Source organism: Kogia breviceps, chromosome 9 (assembly GCF_026419965.1).
Source record: "Kogia breviceps isolate mKogBre1 chromosome 9, mKogBre1 haplotype 1, whole genome shotgun sequence".
Lineage (NCBI taxonomy): Eukaryota > Metazoa > Chordata > Mammalia > Artiodactyla > Physeteridae > Kogia > Kogia breviceps.
Window position 1 is genome coordinate 35,785,190 of NC_081318.1, and position 22,599 is coordinate 35,807,788.

The window sequence follows — 22,599 nt, forward strand, 5'->3', positions numbered from 1 at the left end:
CTTTCCAGTTCTATAAATGTTCTCATTCTCTCCTGTCTTCCCTTGCCTGCTCCAATGGATGGGTTTAGCTCAAACTACATATTTAGTATTGTGATACTAATTTTATTGTCTTTTAAAATAAATGGTTCAAGTTTTCATTTTTAATATCAACTAGTTAAAATAATAATTTTATTCTAAAGTTTCAGATTGTTGAACACAGCAGAAAATGATTTAAGATGTCTCTTTGGAACTCATAAACATATGCAACTTTTAAAACTGAGGGTTAAACCTGAAACATGCTGGTGAGAGTAACATGGACGCTATCATATTAAAGGCCTTTGGAGGCAAGTGAGCATAGTTTACACGCCATCAGACCTATTTATAGAGCTGACTCCTTTCTGCAATGTCAACTGTAACCTTATACTTATTTTAAGCCTCAGTGTCTCAAGTATCAGCCTCTACTAGTTGTACAGTTCTCTCTTATTTGATATCAGAGAGCCCAATGGAGCCTTCTGAAGAACCTAGTCAGATTAGCAAAGATAACTTTTTAGAAGTTCCTAATTTATCTGATTCTCTTTCTGAAGATGAAGAAGTTAAAGCTACCTTCAGACCTGGTTTCTCCCCTCAACCTAGCAGACGAGGTTCTGATTCATCTGAAGACCTTTACCTGGACACTCCAGCTTCAGGTGCGAGAAGAGTTTCATTTGCTGACAACTTTGGGTTCAATCTTGTGTCTGTTAAAGAATTTGATTCCTGGGAATTTCCGAGTGGTTCAACTGATTTTGACTTAATGAAGGACATTTTCCACACAGAAGAATACGTTTTATCTCCACTATTTGACTTGCCTTCTTCAAAAGAAGACCTTATGCAACAACTTCAAGTACAGAAAGCAATACTGGAATCAACTGAGTATCTTCCTGGATCTACAAGTATGAAGGGCATTATCCGAGTTTTGAATATTTCTTTTGAGAAGTTAGTATATGTGAGAATGTCCTTAGATGACTGGCAGACATATTATGACATATTAGCAGAATATGTCCCAAATTCATATGATGGTGAAACTGACCAATTCTCCTTTAAGATTTTATTGGTTCCTCCTTATCAAAAAGATGGCAGTAAAGTTGAGTTTTGTATACGTTATGAAACTTCTGTTGGTACATTTTGGTCAAATAATAATGGCACAAATTATATACTGGTTTGTCAAAAGAAAGAACAAGAGCTGGAGCCTGGAAAACTACAGGACGAAGTTCCTAACAGACAAATAAAAGGCTGCTTAAAGGTAAAATCAAGGTGAGGATATATCTTACATTCCTTACTTTTTAATAATCTTTAGGTTATTTAAGGTCATTCTTTATTTCACTGGTTGTAAGAAATAGCCATTCTGTTTAAAAATATATTTTTGTTATGTATAAAAACAATGGTGCTAGGCTTTAATAAGGTCAGTGCTATTCAAATAAAAGCACTGTGTTATCTCTCCTCCAAATGTAAGGAAAATATGGGTATAATGTAACAGATGGCAGGGGGACTGCAATGTGTATATTGCCTACCTAGCGAGTTATAAATTGCTTAAATTCAAACCATGGAATCTAGATTCTTAACATATAAAACTATTTTGTCATTTAATGTATATTTATTTTCAGTGGTTTTTAAATACTTTTGCCGTACTTCAAAACATTTCTGATTAACATAAAACTGTATTTCAATATGTATCTAGTGCTCAGAAATTCATAGACTTCCCCCCAAAGCTGTAACAAACTTTTTAACGACTGATTGAGTCATACAGGGATGTTTGGAGTGATACATATTAAGTTAAATCGGAAGAGCTATGACTTTAATGATAAGCTAAGAGAAAGACAGAAGTATATGAGTGATGCATGAATTACACATAAAAATTTATAATTATAACCAAATGTAACATTATAGAACACAAAGTAGTATAATTTAGTAAAAGTAAATGGAGCAGAATAAAAAAATGACCTAAATAGAAATAAGGATATAAGCTTTATAGATTAGAGATTTGGGATATGACCCCTCATTAGTAACCTTGCTCTCCTGTTAATGTAAAAAAATAAAGAAAACTGAGTATTCAATTCTCTCGCTTGTAGAGTTGGCTAATTTCCATGACAGTAGGCGAGTAGATAAAACATCCAAGAGGAGATGGATTTCTCCTGTTCCTCAGTGTCCCAAGGGAAAAATCCACATTGCTCTGCCAGCCACAGGCAAATGTTTGATTACCCTCTGGATGGTCCACCGTAACTGTCACTAGACCCAAGGATTCTAGTAACTGCACCAGAAATAGTGTAAGATGATGAAAAGGGAACTGTATTAAGAATCAAGACACCCAGATTCTAAGTGGAATTAAATAAAAACATAAAGAATTACATTGGGAAATTTCTAACCTCTTATGCTTTAATGCCTTGATCTCTTATACGGCAATAAATAATAACTAGTAAATGTGTTATTCTAATGCATTAAAGAACTAAATATAATGTAGGTGAAGCAATTCAATCATATAAAATATTTCTGTTTTCCTTATCCTTTAAAGTCATTTGAAAGATTGGTTTATCTGACTTTGTGAGATATGCTACATTTCTTATTCCAAACAAAAGTTTCTCAGGTTTTAACTGATGCTACTGAGAGATAATATAATCATAATCTCTGTGTGCTAAAGTAATAGTTTATTAGTTTATGAAATTACTCAGCAACATGTTAGCTATATAGATAAAATAAGTTTAACACTATTTAATAAACTATTTATAAACATATACATATTAAATACTTTACAAATAAGATCATCATCTGTGAATATCTAATATACATGCTGCAAGTTGCCCTATATATTAGAGAAAAGTGAAACTTAAAAAAGGTATAGCCTTATTGTCAAAGACCTCATAAAAGAGGCAGCATTTAACTCTGGATTTTTCTGCAAGTTAAGAAATGCAGATTTAAAATTACAAGCATTACATTCTGAACTATGGTAAAGATAGAGGATTCCTTTGATAGAGCAAACTTGACTTGATAGCAAGAACAAAAAAGGTTAACTGCTAGGCCTAATCTATCCCAGTCATGATATTATTGAAACTTCTCCTAGTCTAAGATATGTATAACTGGATATATATCAATACCCACATTTGTATTCAGAACAGTAAGCATTGGATTCATAGCGGACACCATTCAAGTTCTAATATTGCTTTGGGGAAAAACTTGAGAAGAGCTAAACCACAAAATGGTCTAAAGGCCCGTAAAGTTTCCTAATGAGTTATAAAAATGGAAAAATCTCTCTCCTTCAAAACCACAAATACATTTTCTGCACTTCTATAACTTAAAAATGACCAACATAATTCAAACCACATTTTGAAAAAAAACATTTGCCTCTGGAGGAGGCCTTTTGCGCTGAATTTCAGTCCAACATGAATTTTTACATCTGATTTATATACCACTCAAAATGGAGTGTATAAAGGAAATTCTGACAGATCCTTAGAACAGCATGTGCCATAACAGAATATTTATACAGCTTTTCCAGGATATAATTTATATGCAATGGGGTTTCAAATATTCCTAAAACTCACACAAGAGAGCATTATCAAATTTCTAAATGAATATTGCAGTTGGATTTCATTGTGAAGAATTTGGTTAGGGAAAAACAGCACACCTTAGTAGTGTTCTTTTACAAAATGTGTACTTGGCTAAAGCAAAAATGGACTAATACTTATTTGATCAAAAAAGTTATAGCTTCTAAAATATCTTCCTCCCTTCAAAAGTTACAGAATCTAAATGGGTCTGTTTTGAGCATTTCCACACTTCCTATGTAACTTAATTTGGAGGTCACTTCTTTGAGAAGATAAATGCAGAAGAGAAATGTATGTGAATTTTTACTTCATACATGCAAGTAGGTTAATAATAGTGTGTAACAAAAGTCAGAGTTAAACTGAAAATAAGTCTGTCTTAATGTAGAGAGTAACAACTAACTTGAATTCCTCTTGATACCAAAGTTAATTTGCTATCAGGGTCTCAGAGACTGTATCTTCTAAAAGTGTCAATAATCCCTTCTAATAAGTACAGAATGAATTGTGGGAACACATTGAGTGAGGTAGGATTTCTGTTATGTTTTCTCTATGGAGATTTTTTTCAGGTCAGAGTTTGCAAACCTCCATATCGATGTGGTTTTCTGTTTTCTTTGATTCTTATTAATCCATCCACTTTGGACAGAAAGAAATATCTAGAGGGAGAGGGAAACAGAGTTTGTAACTCACAGGCATATGACTGAGAGTGACCCAAAGGTATTTAATTGCACTGAAGGGCATGCATCATGAAATACTCGGTAAGTGTCACCACATATGTGGCACTGGTGTATGTGTTAGCAAACAAACTAAGCAGATTTCTGATCTACATCTCAGGGGCATTATTTCAAAATAAATGACAAAAAGAATTAAATGACATTGATATAAATAATATTAAATGTACATAGATAAATAAACTAAAAATAGCATGCACAAGTAGTATAACTTCAAAGTTAAATTTGGGGCTTCAGAGTTAAACAAATCTGGGTTTGAGTCCAAGCTGCACCACATGCTAGCTGTGTGACCTTATGCAAGTTAAACTTAGTACCCCTTCTGTTAATTGTGAATAACAATAGTACTATCTCATAGACATTGTTAGAGATTTCCATAAAATAATACATATAAAGTTTTGGCATAGTGTCTGGAACATAGTAAGTTATCAGTAAATAATAACTCCTGTAAAAAGACAAGGCTAACTCTAGCTTTAGGTGGATCTGAAAAACCCTAGAAAAGCCCAAACTGCCCAAAAGTTCCTTTTCTCTTTCCTTTCACGGGTTCTAAATTTTTAGCTTTAGAGAGCCATTTCTTTGTCTTTTGCAGGATTTTAATCAACAAGTGAAACTCATTGAATTCTAAATTTTCTGGAGATGTAACCACCTGATATCTAGAACATCTTAAAGTTGGAAGAGATCTTAATGACTATTAAAATTTCCATGTTTAATAGATGAAAAAATGGAGGACCAGATCAAAAGGGTTAAAAAAGGCATTGATTATGGCATTGAACAGACACACATATTAATCTCAGTTAATATACACTTAACTATGTGGCCATGGACATATTACTTTACGTCTCAAAGCCTCAGTTTATTCATCTGTAAATAGGGGTAATAGTGCCTGCCCAATGTTGTGATGATTAAGCTGAAATAAAATGAGATTATATTTTAAAAACTTCTAGTAAAGTGTTGGGCACATATAAAGTAGTCATTAATACCCAAATATAATTGTCATCATTATTATCAAATTGTGTTCAGCTAACTAATTTCTTGGTTCTTGGACTTGTGTTGTTTCTCCTGACATCATAGTCTTCCTTGTTCAGGTTTCAAAATTCATTCCACAGGTGTTTATTAAGGGCCTGTGTGTCAGGTACTGTGTTGTTAGGCATATGGCTGGAAACATGACCCCGTGAAAACAGAGGCCCCAAGGGAACAGGCCTCACAGGGGCTGAGAGCAGAGGGGGTGGGTGGGAAAGAACACCAAAACAAAGCTCAGATTCATTGGGTATACCAGGGAAGCCATGGATGAAAAAGAACTACTTACATTACATTTCAGGTCTTCTCGGATCTGTGATCTATAACTGATCTTGTGTTCTGGACAGCGGACTGACCTTTTCAGCATCTCTTTTTACCTCCCAACAGCTGCTAAATGTTCCTAACCATTGGGTACACAGACTGACTTCATATGGTTTTGTATTTTGTTAAGTGAAACCAATTTATTATTTTAAGTAATGAAATGGCATGATATAGGTGTTGGATGGTATTTATAACTTGGCCAAGTGAATGCAAATAAATTCCCAAAAGATTTCAATGCCAAAGGAAAAAAATTGATCAGTCTTCAATTTTTGCCCCTGAGGAACAGAACCAGGTACATTCAAGAATGGGAAAGAGAGAGATACTTTCTAAAGCATGACTTTAAGATTAGAGAGAGTTTATCTTTCAGGGTGGGAAAATCATTAAAATGAAGCCAAGAAAAGCATTGGAAAATGGTGCCTAAGATATGGTCATGTTGCATGTTCCAGTCAGAGCTTTAGGAGTGTGAGACTTCCTTAATTTTCACTTACAGTATAACCTGGGGTCCTGGAAGTAGTGCAAAGAAGTGTCAACAGCCCCATGAGGCCTTTAGGACTTAATGTATTCCATAACTAACCTGTTTTGAGTGCACGCTAATTGTGGAAGCCAGGTCTGTTTAAGGGAGGGACCTCTGGCAGGGCCATATGGAAACCCAGAACACAGCTGCACAGAACCCATCAGGAGGACTGTTTGGAAGCTGCCAGCTGGTTGACAGCAAGGAACCAACTAGTTTAGAGTTTCCGTGGAGATCTACCAGGGCTTTGTGGCTTCCTGGTCCTGTGGGAAATCCATACCCCTATAAGCCTAGACTTTCCCTAGAGTAGTTTTGAATCTTCTCTGAGAGAAGAGGAAGAAGAGGGTCTTACCACTCAGGGTTTCTCTCAAGCCCCAGTTGAAGGGAATCACTATGGATGCCAGGCCTCACATGGATCCTCTGGGATCTCTACGAGCTTACTTCCCACCTGAAGTCTATCTGCAGCCTGTAAAAATGGACCAGGGCCCAAGAACTCTGAGCCAATAACGCTCCAGGCAAAAGGTGATTGTGAAGTGGGACACTTAAGTTTTTCATCTTCTTCCAATTCTGCTCACTGTGACTCTTGTCCTTGTTCCAAGGTTTTACCCCAGCACCCCAACAGGAATAGTATAAGAGAAGTAACCTCAGGGGCAGTCACCTGAAGTGGGCCTAACTGTCCACTGCGTTGTCAGACTTAAAAGATCATACATATATAAGTGTGTGTGTGTGTGTGTGTGTGTGTTTATATGTGTAAGCACACATTTATATAATATACACACACTTAAAAATTCCTTTCCTTAAATGCAGACGTCTAGGCTGGCAGGGACTATCTCTATTTTATACCCAATTAAGGTCAGCTGCACAAATGGGATTTGAGTTTGGATTGAGACAGTGGAAATGGATAATTTTAGAACAGGGAGCACTATGGGGTACAAGGCAGATTTGAATACAGAGTTTTGGTAGGGGCTCCACAGAAGCAGGAGGACCCTGGGGGTCTGGAGTGTGTGTGTGTGTGTATTTGGGAGCGAAGGAGGATTCCAAAAACAACAAGGCATATTGGAAACAGCATGGGCTTTAAAGTAGGGCAGATCTGGGCTTTCATTCTAACTAATTAGTAGCTGTATGAACTTGGATAAATTATGCTTTGTATCCATTTTATTCAGGTATAAAATAGGGATAATAATCTCCACTTGGAAGAGCTGCTATGACAAATACATTAGCTAACATATATAAACATCTATCCCAGTTGCTGACACTTTGTAGATACTCAAAATGGCATTGGTGATAAATTCCATATTTTAAAATCTTATACATGGCTAGTCCTATGCCCAAGATTAATGGAGAGATGATTTTTCCCCTCAGTATCATTCCTGCTGCCTGGATCCAGGTTAGTACAAATACATAGTTTTAAAATTATGGGTTCAATAAGCTTTGGGGCACTAACCAGGGAAGCTAATATTTTATGGCATTGCTACTATGGGGAAAAATGATTCCCCAATTCCAGCAACTTCTGGGTTACAAAAAAAATTTTGGAACATCGACTGGATCTTTTAGGTATTTTTTTAATGAAGTACAACATGTTTTTTCTTAAGGTAGTTCTTCTTAAGATGGTTCTTTTGGACTAAAAAACTGAGTTGGCTATACACAGTTTCACCTTATCATCCCTGTATACATATGAATAGAAAATGAAATTGAATTTTAAAATTATATGTTTATTGGAGTACAACTGCTTTACAATGTTGTGTTAGTTTCTGCTGTATAACAAAGTGAATCAGCTATAAGTATACATATATCCCCATATCCCCTCCCTCTTGCGCCTCCCTCCCACCCTCCCTATCCCACCCCTCTAGGTGGTCACAAAGCATTGAGCTGATCTCCCTGTGCTGTGCAGCAACTTCCCACTAGCCAATGCATTTTACATTTGGTAGTGTATATATGTCCATGCTACACTCTTACTTCGTCTCAGCTTCCCCTTCCCCTTCTGTGTCCTCAAGTCCGTTCTCTACGTCTGTGTCTTTATTCCTGCCCTGCCACTAGGTTCATCAGTACTGGTTTTTTAGATTCCATATATGTGTGTTAGCATACGGTATTTGTTTTTCTCTTTCTGACTTACTTCACTCTGTATGACAGATTCTAGGTCCATCTACCTCATTACAGATAACTCAGTTAATGAAACTGAATTTGATACAATTTTTTCCTCTAAGAAGATCTATTAGACACCATTGCATTTTGGTCATTTCTCTGCTTTTGAAGCATTTTCTGTACCCCACCGCTATGTAAAAAGAAAAAGCTCCTCAGGGCATAAACTCTCAAATCTTTTCTGGTTTTTATTCTGCTTCTCTAATAGCTTTACTTGGGTAACTGGCATGGTAGTGTTATTATCTATTATATAAATAATAACTGGTTTTGAAACCTCAGCCATACTATCCTGCTGTTTAAAGATTTTATGACAAATAGAAATAGATTGCCAAACTGGATTGTTATACAGCATTGTTTAGTGACAGAGACCAATTGTACATTAAACAAACCTGTTTTAGGAAATTTTACTGTTCCCTCCCCCTCCAGTTATTCTGAAAATGGTCTGTCTGTGTTGTACCTCAGTGTTATTCAAGTCAAAACTATAAATGGGATTCTAACACCATAAGACAATGATTGTCCTGGGTGCGGTTGTAGATTTGAATTTCATTCACCCCTTTTGAAGTTTGCAGTAGTAAAAAAGATCAAAATATCCCCCAAATTTAAACCTGTAAAGCATGCAAATTGTAGATGCTTTTCCTAATTATGTGAAACAGATTTTATACCCATTTAACACTGATGGTACTCTGCTTGTTTTACAGAATTAAACCATGATACAAAGCTAACCTATTGACTCTAAAGCTGTGATAAAAACCCTAAGCTGATTTTCATTCTTAAAAATTACTGTGGATGTAGTCACACAATTACAAATTACATGGAACTGCTCAGGTAACTTTCAGCTTCATAAGCCACATATGATATAAAGCTGAGTATTTTCACATTTTACTAATATCTCCTCCTGAGGATTAATGTTTATAAATAATTTTATAATAATATATTGTTACAACTTAAATCTCTTGAGTATTTGCCAATGGAAAAATCTCACCGAATTTTAAAATCACATTCAGGTACAAGCAGAAAAAAAAATATAATCTTCACACATAATCTTGAGTAAGTGTATAAGACTACTGTGCTTAGTGTAAATAACGTTATAATCATTTTTTTCCAATGCTAATACAGCACTTGATTTCTGAACAGTCTTCCTTAAATTGTATTGTAGGAGAGACCATCTAATTCTATCCTTTGCTCTCAGGCAGGATTATTCTGAAAACTACCCAAGCCAAATGCTATAATATTCTCTTTTTAAACATCTCCTGGGAAGATTGTGTTCTTTAGTAAGGTATTTGATCAGGAAATTCTGTTTTTCATGTAGCCATTCATGTTGTTCTATACCTTTAATCTTGTCATTTGTTTACTCTGATTCTCAACTGAATTAAATGGTGGAGTTCCTATCCTTATACTTTAAAATTAAAGTATTTAATTTCTATTTTCCATGTCAAATAAGCTCAACAACTTTAGATTTCCTCCCTGAGTTCCTAATGATTAAACTAATAAACTAGTTTGTAGTATTTCAATGCAAAAGTCAGAGAAGAAAAAAGTCATCACCAAGCAGTGAATGATAGCACCATTACAAGGACCATGCACTGCCGGACACAAGGTATCGGGGCAGCTGGATAGGTTAATAGGCTAGCTAAGAAGCTTTCCTAATCCTCCCCTCCTTAGCTCTGAGTCCTGAGTATTGGACTCTTATGGGAGTTAGAGAAGGGAAAGAGGCTTTATTTTACTAAATCACAAAATTAAAAGTACTTCAGAAGATCATGTCATTTATTTCTCAAACCTACCTAAAAAGATAGCTGTATTAGAATTGTTGAAACTCTCTTAGACAAATAAGGAATAATTTTGAATAATGGCTACACCCTTTTTTAGAAATCTCATTCTAATACAATTTCATTCAATAATATAATTTTGTAAGTACATTGAAAAGAAATTTTGAATAGATTTGTAAAAACCAAATGTAACATTGACCAGCTGAAATTTAAACTGTTGTAAGTGTACCTTTTTGTAGAACGGTTAATACTGTGTTCACAAGCAGAAGTCATTTTAATATATGTTAAAATTATTGATTCTGTGTGTACGTGTCTATGTGTGTGTACAATTTTAATTAAAAGGTATTGTTTGAAGCAATGAATATGTACAGAGGACTGGTACCTTCAATCCAGCTGATAATTTATTTAGTAAATTGAACATAGGGAGCAGTATAAGTAATATTGCCCACCTACATTCAAGTTATCCTTGATGAATTGCTTTTTTGTGTGGAAAGCACACACGCATATGTATATATGAGCTTTTCACTTTTCACAGATAGTTCATAATTTTCTAGTATTTTATATTGTTTGTATTAGTAATACCTCATTCCAAGTTACCTTTGGCAAACCAAGTTAAGCTTTAGACAATGGCAGTTATATGAACATTCAAGGCATTTGTTTACAAATCTCATAAAACTCGGTGTAGTTCACCAGGGCTACTCCTACTGTCTATTTATCCGTGTTATGGAACTTGCTTTTGCCCTTTTATAGCTTTACTATACTGCCTTAAAATGACCAGCGTTTCCGGCAATATTTTCCCATGGAGTAGCTACTCCTATGATGCAAAATAAAACAACTTTCCTTAAATGAAAGGGTTGCTGTTTGCCATGTTTGCATCTGATGCAATTTATAGGCGAAGAAATTAACTTGCAGTGAAACTTACTGTTTATCAGATATTTTTATTTGAGAAGAGGACTTTTGTCATATGTCCCTCTATATTTGTTTAGCCACAATTCTTCCAATGGTGGCCTTCCAAATGGTGGCCTTTTCCTGCACTTTTAAAAACTTTTATGTGTGTGCCATCTTCTCAAATGGATTGCAAGATCCTTGAGGTCAGCAGTGGTATATTAGTTTAAGCATTATTCCCCACTGTGACTAACAAAGGGTTTTGTGTGGAAAAGCTCTGATAAAATATTGATTAAACCCGATAACCGTAGAGCCTGGTAAAATCCTAAAGTATCCATTCTGAATACTTAAAGAGTGAATTATGCTTTTTATAATTTTAATGATGAGTGCTTTTATTGTTTTCACAATCTTTAAAAATCAGGGTCCTACTGGTCATCTCCATCTGGATATCCATGTGGCAAATTAATTCCCTTACGTCCCAAACCAAAGTTACATTTCCCCTTCAATCCTAATCCTTCTTCCTCTATCCTATACTTTGTTTAAAGTCATAGTCATCATTCCAGTCATGCAACTAAGAAATGTCAACATAAGAACTGATTTCTCCTTTGCCAACTCCTATTAATTCTACACTCATATTCGATTCCATTGCCACATAAGTAATGATTGTTCATTTGAATAAAAATAAACATCGTTTCTGGGGCTTCCTTGCTGGCGTAGTGGTTAAGAATCCACCTGCCAATGCAGGGGACATGGGTTCGAGCCCTGGTCCAGGAAGATCCCACATGCCACAGAGCAACTGAGCCCGTGCACCACAACTACTGAGCCTGCGTTCTAGAGCCCTCGAGCCACAACTACTGAGCCCGCATGCCACAACTACTGAAGCCTGCACGCCTAGAGCCCATGTCCTGCAACAAGAGAAGCCACCGCAATGAGAAGCCCATGCACCGCAACGAAGAGTAGCTCCCGCTCGCTGCAACTAGAGAAAGCCTGCGCATAGCAAGGAAGACCCAAAGCAGCCAAAATAAATAAATAAATTTATTTAAAACAACACATTATTTTAAAAGTAAAGAACAGAGTATACAAAAACCATACTTACACATTATAAAAACAACAGCTAAGAGGGAAATTTATTTCTTCAATAACCACATATTTGTTGCATAAATTGATTCAAAATTAAATATAGAATTGAACATATTAACCATACTAACATCTTGTAGTAGTCTAAATTTACTTTAGTTACTAAATTTAATTTAGTTACCAGGGTATCAAAGAAAGATCAAATTGAGAAATAAGTTAATATAGTCTACTATAGGACACTTTATTTAGTCTTTCCTTCTTTCCTGTCTTCTAAAGAGCTGATTCATTGAGTCAGTACAATGTTACTCTTCTGTAATGTCAAGTAATCTTAACATCCCAAATAAAAGAAATACTCATTGGTCAGCTTTTGGCTTCCTTCATATCACAATCCAGACCAGTGGGACAAGAGAAAAATCCAACAGGCTGAATAATAAAAGACCAAAGGCAGATATTGAATGTCCACTGATCAGAATTGAGTCCTTCATTCTTTCTCTTTGCCAGGGCCAGGACCAGGGCCAATACTCTCAGTATTGTTGGTTCTGCTGCTGCTGCTGCTTGGGGCACTCACTGATTCTGACACCTGTGGATTCTGGGTCTGGCTGTTGTTCTGTCTGCTTTTCTTTACCTTAATGACTTCCTTTGACTGGGCCTTTTGCCTCTACCAGATTCCTCCCCTGTACCTAAACCAAAACACCTAAACCACATCCTCTCTGTCTTGAGATTGCAGATTCTTGGTCTTTGCTTATATGAAACCATAAAAACAAAAACAATTAAAGAGAAATAATGCAGTGCATGTAAATGTTTAACCTTAAAACCTACAAAGTAGTATGATGAATCTGCTACATTCTGTTGAGTACTTTTGTTTGTTTGTTTGTTTTGGTATGCACGCCTCTCACTGTTGTGGCCTCTCCAGTGGAGGAGCGCAGGCTCAGCGGCCATGGCTCATGGGCCCAGCCGCTCCGCGGCATGTGGGATCCCCCCGGAACGAGGCACGAACCCGTGTCCCCTGCATCAGCAGGCGGACTCTCAACCACTGTGCCACCAGGGAAGCCCTGTTGAGTACTTTTAAAAATATATATTTATTTATTTAGCTGTGCTGGGTCTTAGCTGCGGATCTAGTTCCCTGACCAGGGATCGAACCTGGGCCCCCAGCATTGGGAGCACAGAGTCCTAGCCACTGCAGGGAAGTTCCTATTGAGTCTTTTTAAAAAAAATTACTTTGGTATAATTTTAGATTTAAAAAAAAATTATAGGAATAATATGAAGACTTCCCATATTCTTGTATATAAATATTTTAAAACTATATAAGAGGAGTCCAGTTACATTGATTCTTATAAGCAAAAGCTTTTACCTTTGAAAACCATAAGCAATGGTGACTTTCTAGTTTGTAGCTAATTGCTGATTTTTGCAGAATATAAACTACAATTAAAATGTTTTGTGAAAATATTAACAAACTCAGATGGAAATAGTACTATTATTATATTATAATGCTTTAAATTTAAAAATTATATTATTAGGGCTTCCCTGGTGGCGCAGTGGTTGAGAATCCGCCTGCCGATGCAGGGGACGCGGGTTCATGCCCCGGTCCGGGGAGATCCCACATGCCGCGGAGCGGCTGGGCCCGTGAGCCATGGCCGCTGAGCCTGCGCGTCCGGAGCCTGTGCTCTGCAACGGGAGAGGCCACAACAATGAGAGGCCCGCGAACCACAAAAAACAACAAACAAACAAAATAAAGAAAAATTATATTATTTTTCTTTTTATGATATAAGAATTGGGAAAGAAATATATGTTTTTAGGAAATTAGCATAAATGGTTACATATTTTATATGGCAGAATAATAATATACCCCGTCTATAATGACACATCAATTAACTCTTACATCACTACCCTCAACTATCATCTCATAGTTTTCATTAAGAGTTTTACTATAATTTTCCTAATATCCTAAAGAGCTTTATTGTATAAAACCTGAAGTTTCCACCCAAAGTATAAATGTATTATTGAGGTAGGTAATGCATAGCATTTGTAAATAGTTATGTTTCACTTTCTCAGAAGAAGTGTTTTAATGAAACTTGCTGAAAATTAAAGTTTTATCATTTACATTTGTTGTTGTCCAATTAACTTTTAGTATACAAATATGGATGGGTTCCTACTGAAAATGGCATTTGTGAGACTGAGTTAAACAATTTCTGGGGAAAGCTTAGCTATTCACTGAGCATCCTGGAGGGGTATTCTTATTAGTACAACAGAATACTCCTGTCTCTGACTAATTGTAAATTCTGAGGCAATTAATTTTTTGGAAAACCCTCAAAATTATCTTGGTGTGATTATAAGAGTCTTTTTTTTCTGTGTTATTCTTCAATTCCTGGGGAATTCCTTGACCAATTATGGTAATTTTGGACCAGTTTGCTTTCATTCTTTTAATTTTTATCTGAGCATCAGTAACATTTATTAGAACTTGTCTACAAAACCAGGTGGGACTCTCATCTTGTGCATGGATTATAGTCCATCGACAACTTTAAATTTATGATATTTTACTACTTTAACAAGTTAGCTTGTTCTGTGGTTTAGAAATTTCTAATTATATAAACTTAAGGAATACATACTTTAAATGTCTCTATCATTATTTCTTAACTGATATAAAATTATCTCCCACTAGATCACTTTCATACATTGTAGTCAAAAGGCCAGTCCCATTTACATGAGAAGAAATTCAGGCAAAAGGGATTTATTTGATCAAGACCAGGAAATATATAAGAGGAAAAGCTCTTTTTGTGATTTAAGGTCTCTAATTCCCTGTGGCTTTGAACCATAGTGCCCCAATCAGCCAATTCACCATAAAGAAATTACAGAGTCCTTAATTTATGTAGGATTCTTCTAGTTAGCTTCTATTTTCAAGCATTAATTTGATAAATGGATAATATTTATGTACATGAGAAGTTAGTTATTAACACAAATGGAATGACACAGACTTAGAGGAGAGCATAGGAGATGCAGAGCAACAGGCTTTAGAGAAATGACTTACTACTGCAGGCGGACCTGATCAGAAACAGCATCACAGAGGAACTGAACTTGATCTGGAAATGGTAAAACTTGGTAATGGTAGGTGGAGAAGAGTTAGGAGACTGTTTACATAGAATAAAAAATACTTGTGGACATGGCAGTAAAAAAGATAAGTCGGAGGTTTTGTTAGTCAATTTGACTGCCTGGAATGGAAAGAATTGTGAGAGTCAAACTTGAAGAAAAAGGTTGAAAAAGAATTGCACAGTCTTGCTAGACCAAGGATTTTGAACTTTAGTTTCTATGCTCAGGGATAAAGTATTATTTTAGTTATATCAATCCAGAAAGTGTATGCAGAAAAGAGTGAAAAGTATGAAGTAGGTCACTGTCCATAAGAAGGGGTACTGATTTTCTATGTTCATAACTGTTTTTTTACTTACTGTTATGGTATGTTAGAATGTTTAAAACATAGGTTTTATCCTTTTCTCGTTATCAATATTAACTGAATTCTGCTATAGGTCATCTTTAACGTAAATAAACACACATATATATTATGGCACTAATTTTTAGGTATTTCTGTACTATTTCATGGGTGATTTATTTTACTACTCTGGTGACACTTAGGGGAAATTTATTTCTATAATTGTTTTTCGCCCAAACTCTTCCTTCAAAATCTAAGGTTTACGTTTTAATTTAGTGAAAAAGATTAGTCCAGGCATCTCAGTCTTTATCCTCTTGGATGAATACATGGAAATTACACTAGTATATTTTTTTCTATAGTACCAATGACCTCAAGATTAAGAGGGTATGAATCTTGGTTCACATGAAAAAAATAATCAAAATATTAGTATCAAAATTCTAACTATGCTTGTCAACTTGTGTATTAAAAGAGAGTAAAAAAAAAAAAAGATCGATGACTAGAAGAAATGAATACAGGATCTTCATACATTCAACAAATCTTTGTTGAACACATACTATGTGTCAGGTATGGTTCTCAGTACTAGAGATACATCATGAAAGAAATGACAATCCCTGTCCTCATGTAGCTTACATTCTAATGGAAGGAAAACTAATAAGTAATAAACATAAAGAATAAGTAAGTTATTTTAGAAGATGACAATTTATCAGAGACTTGAAGAAAGTCAGTCATGAAGAAATCTGGGGGAAGAGAGTTCCATGCAGAACAAAGCAACCAGTGCAAATATTCTAAGCAAGTTCAAGTGATGGATCTCCCCTTCTGTTTACATTAGGTTCTCATGCTCTTTAGGTCGCCTATACATTCTTGGGCTTATTTCCCACAGGACCCATCACTACCCACAGGGTCTCTGAGAGAAAGGGGAAGTGTAGCAAAGGTACAGATGAAAATATGTCATCAGCAGTTTGTCTTTGACTCTAAAGTCTTTTAGGGTCCCTTTTGGCTTTCTCTGGCTGCCCAAATCCCTATATCCAATCTTTTAGATTCATCTTTGCAACTGAAGGACTGAGTTGCAATTCTGTCTTGGTGAAGGTGCAGTTGTGTTACAGGTAATCTAATCAAAGAAGAAATTCCACATTTGAGTTATCTTAAAAAGCACTGAATAATTCTATCTATTATTATTTTATTTCAAATTTTTTCGATTATCCTGACAATAGACTATGAGTACTATAGATACTGGATAAGTTTATGTAAATTGATACCTGTAAGAAGAAAATATTTCTCATAAATTAACACTGTATACATATAATAAATCAAGCAAACCATCATAAAATGATGATTTGGAAAGATAGCAAGTGTAATCTTGCAAATGCCTTTACTTATGTAGCAAATGACGAAAAAAGAAGACCGGAATATAAGCAGTTTTGATCTTTTTATATGAAACATTACTTTATATATTATAAACTCCAAACACATTAAACTATCAGCATTATCCACAACTTACATTTAAGCCATTACACTGCGTGTTCTGCTTTTTAAATAACTGTCACCTCATCTCTGCTATTTTCATCTCAAGACTAATTGTCTCTTTTATGGGATCTAACCAACTAGTGTCCTTGGCAATACACTTTACGGTGCTTGCATTTACAATAATTGTTTGGGCAATTTGCCATAGTACAACTGGAAAACATTTTACCATCCCAGGTCTAAATCTTAACAAACATGATCAGTGTTAGGGTAGAAAAGATTAATGTCTCTTACCCTAAACAGCATCTAGATTTCTTTTCAGTTAAAAAAAATCAGTAAATTTAAATTCACTGATGTATGGATTGGTAATCCCCATGATGAATAAAAATTAATTGTTTAATAGACCTAACAGTAGCAGAAGTAAAATCCCTATAAAATTTACATTATTGCTAACCTGCTTGATTATGTATACCCTCTCCTCCCACCCCATAGAAAATCTTAAGAGCAAAGTATTTTCACTGAAGGATTTATTTTCCCACTAACCATACTTTGATATAGTAAAAGCCAGGGTAGAATAGTAGTGTAAACCAGTGTTTCTTAAACTTGGGTGCACATAGGAAGGGGAAAAATAAGGCAGCCATGCCTAGATCCTCCTATAAGACCCCAATTTCATTGGTTGGGGGCAGGTTGCAGGCACTGGTATTTTTAAAAAGCTCCCCAGCTGATTCTGATATGCACCAGGGTTGAGAATGATATAAACAAAAGACTAAACACATGTGTTTTGAGTTGTAACTTTTTCTTTTAATTTGAAAATCAATTAGTCTCAGTATCCACCAAAAGAATAATGCTATTAAACAAAGAAAAATTAGCAAATAAAATAATGCTTTTGCAAATATGGCCTGAGGGATTTTTAAGCATTAATAGCAACATTAAGTACTGTGGGAATTACAATACAAAAGATAAGCTTTTTAAATAAGGCATCTATTAAAGAAATTTTGCCCCATCATTTGTGATGACTTGGGGAAGGGGAAAAAGACACTTTAAATAGCATGGTAAAGTTAATTTCCATTTAGAATGAAGTAAACTTTTAGAAAGTATTTACTTTTCTTTTTGAAAAGTATATATGTTACAGTTCAGAAAAAAATCAAACTTTTAAATATGATTTGTAATCATATTAAAGGATATGATCTTCCTTCAGTCTGCTCTCTTTATAAGCCCATGTATATACACAGTTGCTACTGCCTTCCCTGAGTTTGACTTATGGATCTTATTACAGTTGACCCTGTATGGATCCTGTATGGACCCTGTTATGGATCTTATTATGATGGGGATATCAGGGGTGCTGACCCTCTTTGTAGTTGAAAATCTGAGTATAACTTATAGTTTGTCCTCCATATACTCAGTTCCTCTGTATCCATGGTTCTGCAGCGTCAGATTTAACCAACTGCAGGCCACGCAGTACTGTAGTATTTACTATTGAAAAAAAATCTGCATATAAGTGGACCCATGCAGTTCAAACCTGTGTTTTTCAAGAGTCGACTGTATTTTCTTCTATAGCACTCCATGCTTCCCCAGTCATGAAATGTACAGCTGTGATTTTATACTGCCAGTTTTTATTTATCATTCTTTAGACTGTAAGTTCTATGAAGTCAGAGTTGGTTCAATCTCAGCTTGTGCTAGTAGTTTAACGTCTAGCATGATGCCTAGCACAGATTAACTACTTGCTGAATGAATACACATTAAATTTTGTCCAGCATTATTCTGACTTAGCATGATATCCAGTAGAAGGACTGAATCCTTTTAAAGCCACTTGATAGATGTATTCTTCAGAAGGTTGACTGTAAAGTCTTGTGCTGCCTTGTTAAAAGTGTGGCAGAGATCCCCATCTTTGGCAACATAACTGCATCCCTTCAGGATTCAGCCCTTGCATTTGACTCCTTCAGCCATCCCAGCCTGTGGCCCAACTTCTTCAGTCACCTGTTCCTTGCCTTTTAGTTCATACTGGTTCTCAACTTGTCCTTCCCAAGCACCAGCACCATATTGCTCTTCTATTAATCGCTAACCATAGTCTGTCTTAGTGAGGCCTTTACAGTTCATCTTCTTAGGTTTGCTGGCAATGAATTTTGCTTTACTTAATCAGGGATCCAAAAGCCTTCAACTGGGAGAGCCATCTTGGCAGTGATGAGCACCTCCTGCCTATTCCATCTCTTCCAGTGAAAGGCACCAACCAGAGGAGTAAGGTGGTGTTTGTACTGTAAGCTTCTTAAATCAGTTGGACTTCTTTTCTTGACTCTATAGGTTCATTTGCATCATCCCTGAATCTGCTTACATCTATTCCAGTCTAGAACTTGGCTAGGACAAATAACTGGTGGACATTTTCTAGCATTTTAGTATTGAAAATAACATGAGCAAGAATATGAAATGTAGTTGGTTGCATGTGATAACTACACTAATAAAGATTATTTATGTTAAAAATAATATTGCCTCTTATTTAAAGAGTTTTAATCAAATAGATTCTATGAAGGATCTCTGCAAGTTAGTAAAGACCTTAAAGCTAATTTAAAAATTATATTACTTGGACATCATCCAGATTAAGAACTCTTGCACCCAAAGACACAGTCAAGACAGTGAAAATGGGAGAAAACATTTACAAATATATCTAATAAGTGACTTATCCAGAAGAACTCTTACAACTCAATAATAAAAAGACAGCCTAATTTTAAAATGAGCAAAGGATTTAAACAGATATTTCTCCAGAGAAGATATATTAATGACCAATAAGCACATGAAAAAGTATTCAATATCATTAGTTACTATGAAAATGCTAATCAAAACCACAATGAGATGTCACTTCACACCCACTATAATGACAACAATCAATAAGACAGATAATAACAAGTATCGGTGAGGATGTGGAGAAACAAATTATTATTATTATTATTATCATAAACCCAGCAATTTCACTTCTAGGTATCTACCCAGGGGAAATGAGAACATAAGTCCATGCAAACACTGGTATGTAAATGTTCATAGAAGCACTGTCCACAAGAGCCAAAAGGTGGAAACAACTCAAATACCCATCAACTGGTAAATGCGTAAAGTGAGTGTTATCTATACAATGGAATACTATTCATCAATAAAAATGAAATATTGATACATCTTACAACACTGATGAACCTTATTTAGAAATAAGGGTCTGTTTCTCCTGAAATTTAGTAGAGAAATAGTAGTAAAAGATTGTATTTTATTTTAGATGAGGCTAGAATAAAATGGCAAGAAAATGAATATAGGTTGCATACATAGTCCCAGATGAAAAATTATATTTCCCATACATGGTATGTGTATAAGCTTTGAAAGATACTTGAGTACCTTTCCATGAATTCTGTAGATAATTCTGCTGCAGGAATAAGGACTATACGTTTGATCCCCTTCTTCAGAGTATGTTAATTCAAGGACTGAACAACTTTCACTCCATAACATTTTTCTTATTGTTTCAACAGGGAATGTGGATATTAATTTTATCTTTTTGCAAAGTGCAAAGTGTCGATGTAATAATAATAGCTAATGTTTATTGATTGCTTGCTGTATGCCAGACACGGAGCAGTTTAAATCCATTTCCTCATTTAATGTGTTACATTGGTACGAACACTTACTCTTCTTAGTTTAATTGCACTTTTCTTTCTTGTGTCCTCTTTCATGGCCTTTCTCTGCTCTCTTTTTCTTTTTTCGATTCCACTACTCCTTCTCTACCCACCTTCAGAGCAAATTATTCAACTGCTGGTTACACTATTCATGTTTCAGAATCTCATTTTTTAAAAACAAGTGATTCATTCACATTGTTCTGCCTTTAGCCAAAAAGCAATTTGACATTGCAGAAAAATATCAAATCAGATTTTGTGCTGAATTTTGACTGACTTAGTCAAAATGTTCAAGTGGTTTGTATTTATAAACCTGCCTTAAATCAAAGAAATGTGGGCTGAAGGAGAGGAGGTCTTTGAATATGAAGTGGTAGATTCCACAGGAGTGCAGAATCTTTTGTGAAGAAATCCGCAAGAGGACAGAAAGAAAATACTAATTCACAAAAGGTGTGGGTGAAGGGCTGGCAAAGAAAACCTGTAACACAAGATGTGGACATTTGTGAGTATGCCTCAGTGCACTGCATTAATAATTTGCATATTAAGAAGTCACGAGTCTTCACGTTAATGAATCCCTAACTAGTCTCTGACACAATAGAATGAGTGTCCCTGGAGGAGTCATTATGGACTATCATGTCAATGATCCGCATATTAATGACTCTCTTACAGCCTCATCAACAGGTAGCCTAATAGGCTTCCATTGAGTTCTTTATCATTTGCTTTTTAAATGTATCCTCTCCTCCCTTCCTTTTGTAATCCTATTGTGAAGATTTGACAAAAAGGTGCATTAAGATGATTTTAATGTGTGACGTAAGTTCACAAAAGCATTAGATTTAGAAATAATGCTTTAAGACTTCCTAAGTCTGCCTAGAAAACTTTTCAAATGCAGTTAAATACAAATCCAGTTTGATAATAGGGTTCTTATTTGGAATTTAACACAAAACATCCAACCCAATTTACCATATTTCTCTTTTCCCTGATATATCAATTTATGCTGTGATTAGCATAAGTAGAGTAGGTAGTTTAAAAATGTTTGTGAAACTGAATTTCTTGAAAATGGAAATGAATTCCAATGGATTTCATATGATAGAGGTTACTAAACACTTATTAAAACTAAAAAGCAGTAGCTGATAATATAAAAAATTTTTAAATATAAAAGAATTTTAAATTTAGAGAAAATACAAGACGTTTACTAATTGCATAGCCATAAATAAAAGGTCCTAGGATTTTAAAAAAATGATTTCATAACTTTTAAATTTAACATTTAATTAAAAGCAGTAACAGGAAGGCAGTACTTTAACATTTCTAACTTGATTTGGCACGCTCTGACTTTTGTTGGCCCTAATTATTATATTTAAGATACTTGGTGATTTTTCTTATGAACATAAAACCTACCATCTCCTATACGAAATACTGAAGAACTGCTTTAGCAATATTTTACTGAATTATACATCATTTCACCTGATTTACTCTCCAGATAAAGGGAAGAGTATTGATACATGCTTGAAATTCTCTGTCAAGAGCCAGGAATAGGAGAAAAGCTGGGGAAAGAGTTGAAGAAGTTTGGCACTTTGTTCCCCATTAAAGAAAAAACAAAATGAATAACCCCATGTAAACTTTACTATCTCGGGGAACAATAGAGGGCACAGATGCTCAGGGGAGTGGCTGCCACCCTCAGCTGGGCAACAGATCCTTTTGAGAAGTGTCACTTCCGAATGATTTGATTTCAGTCTGGAAGTCTCATGCTCCTTTGTTTTCCTTCCCGCTCCTAGCCCTTCCAAATACTACCTTTCCACAGATACTCTGGGAATATCAATTTACATTTTAAATTACCTTTTCTTAAAACAGTTTTCAAAACAATATTTAATACAAATTCTGTAGAGCTTGGATGTCAAATCTCAGTATTTAACAGACCAAATATCTTAGGTGATACTTATATGTAGATTTCACAGAGAAAACATGTTTAATCAGGATTTCCTTAATTGCAGTTAGTTAGCTCATAGTCATGATTTTGTGATAGTGACTTTTTTACACAAACACAAACAAATCAATATCTTTATGAAGGAAATAATGCCTGAAAATTAGTATCCTTAGGAAAA

At 35.2% G+C, this 22,599-nt stretch overlaps 1 protein-coding gene across 1 annotated transcript in view; it reads left to right on the plus strand.

The window, feature by feature from the left end:
* Nucleotides 1-387: 387 nt before the first annotated feature.
* The window catches only part of PPP1R3A (protein phosphatase 1 regulatory subunit 3A), a 38,091-nt gene continuing 15,879 nt past the window's right edge, over nt 388-22,599 (plus strand). The window contains exon 1 of the mRNA XM_059074586.2: nt 388-1,269. Within this exon, the coding sequence (XP_058930569.1) occupies nt 482-1,269 (788 nt within the window). The 5' untranslated portion in view covers nt 388-481. The remainder of the gene's footprint in view (nt 1,270-22,599) is intronic.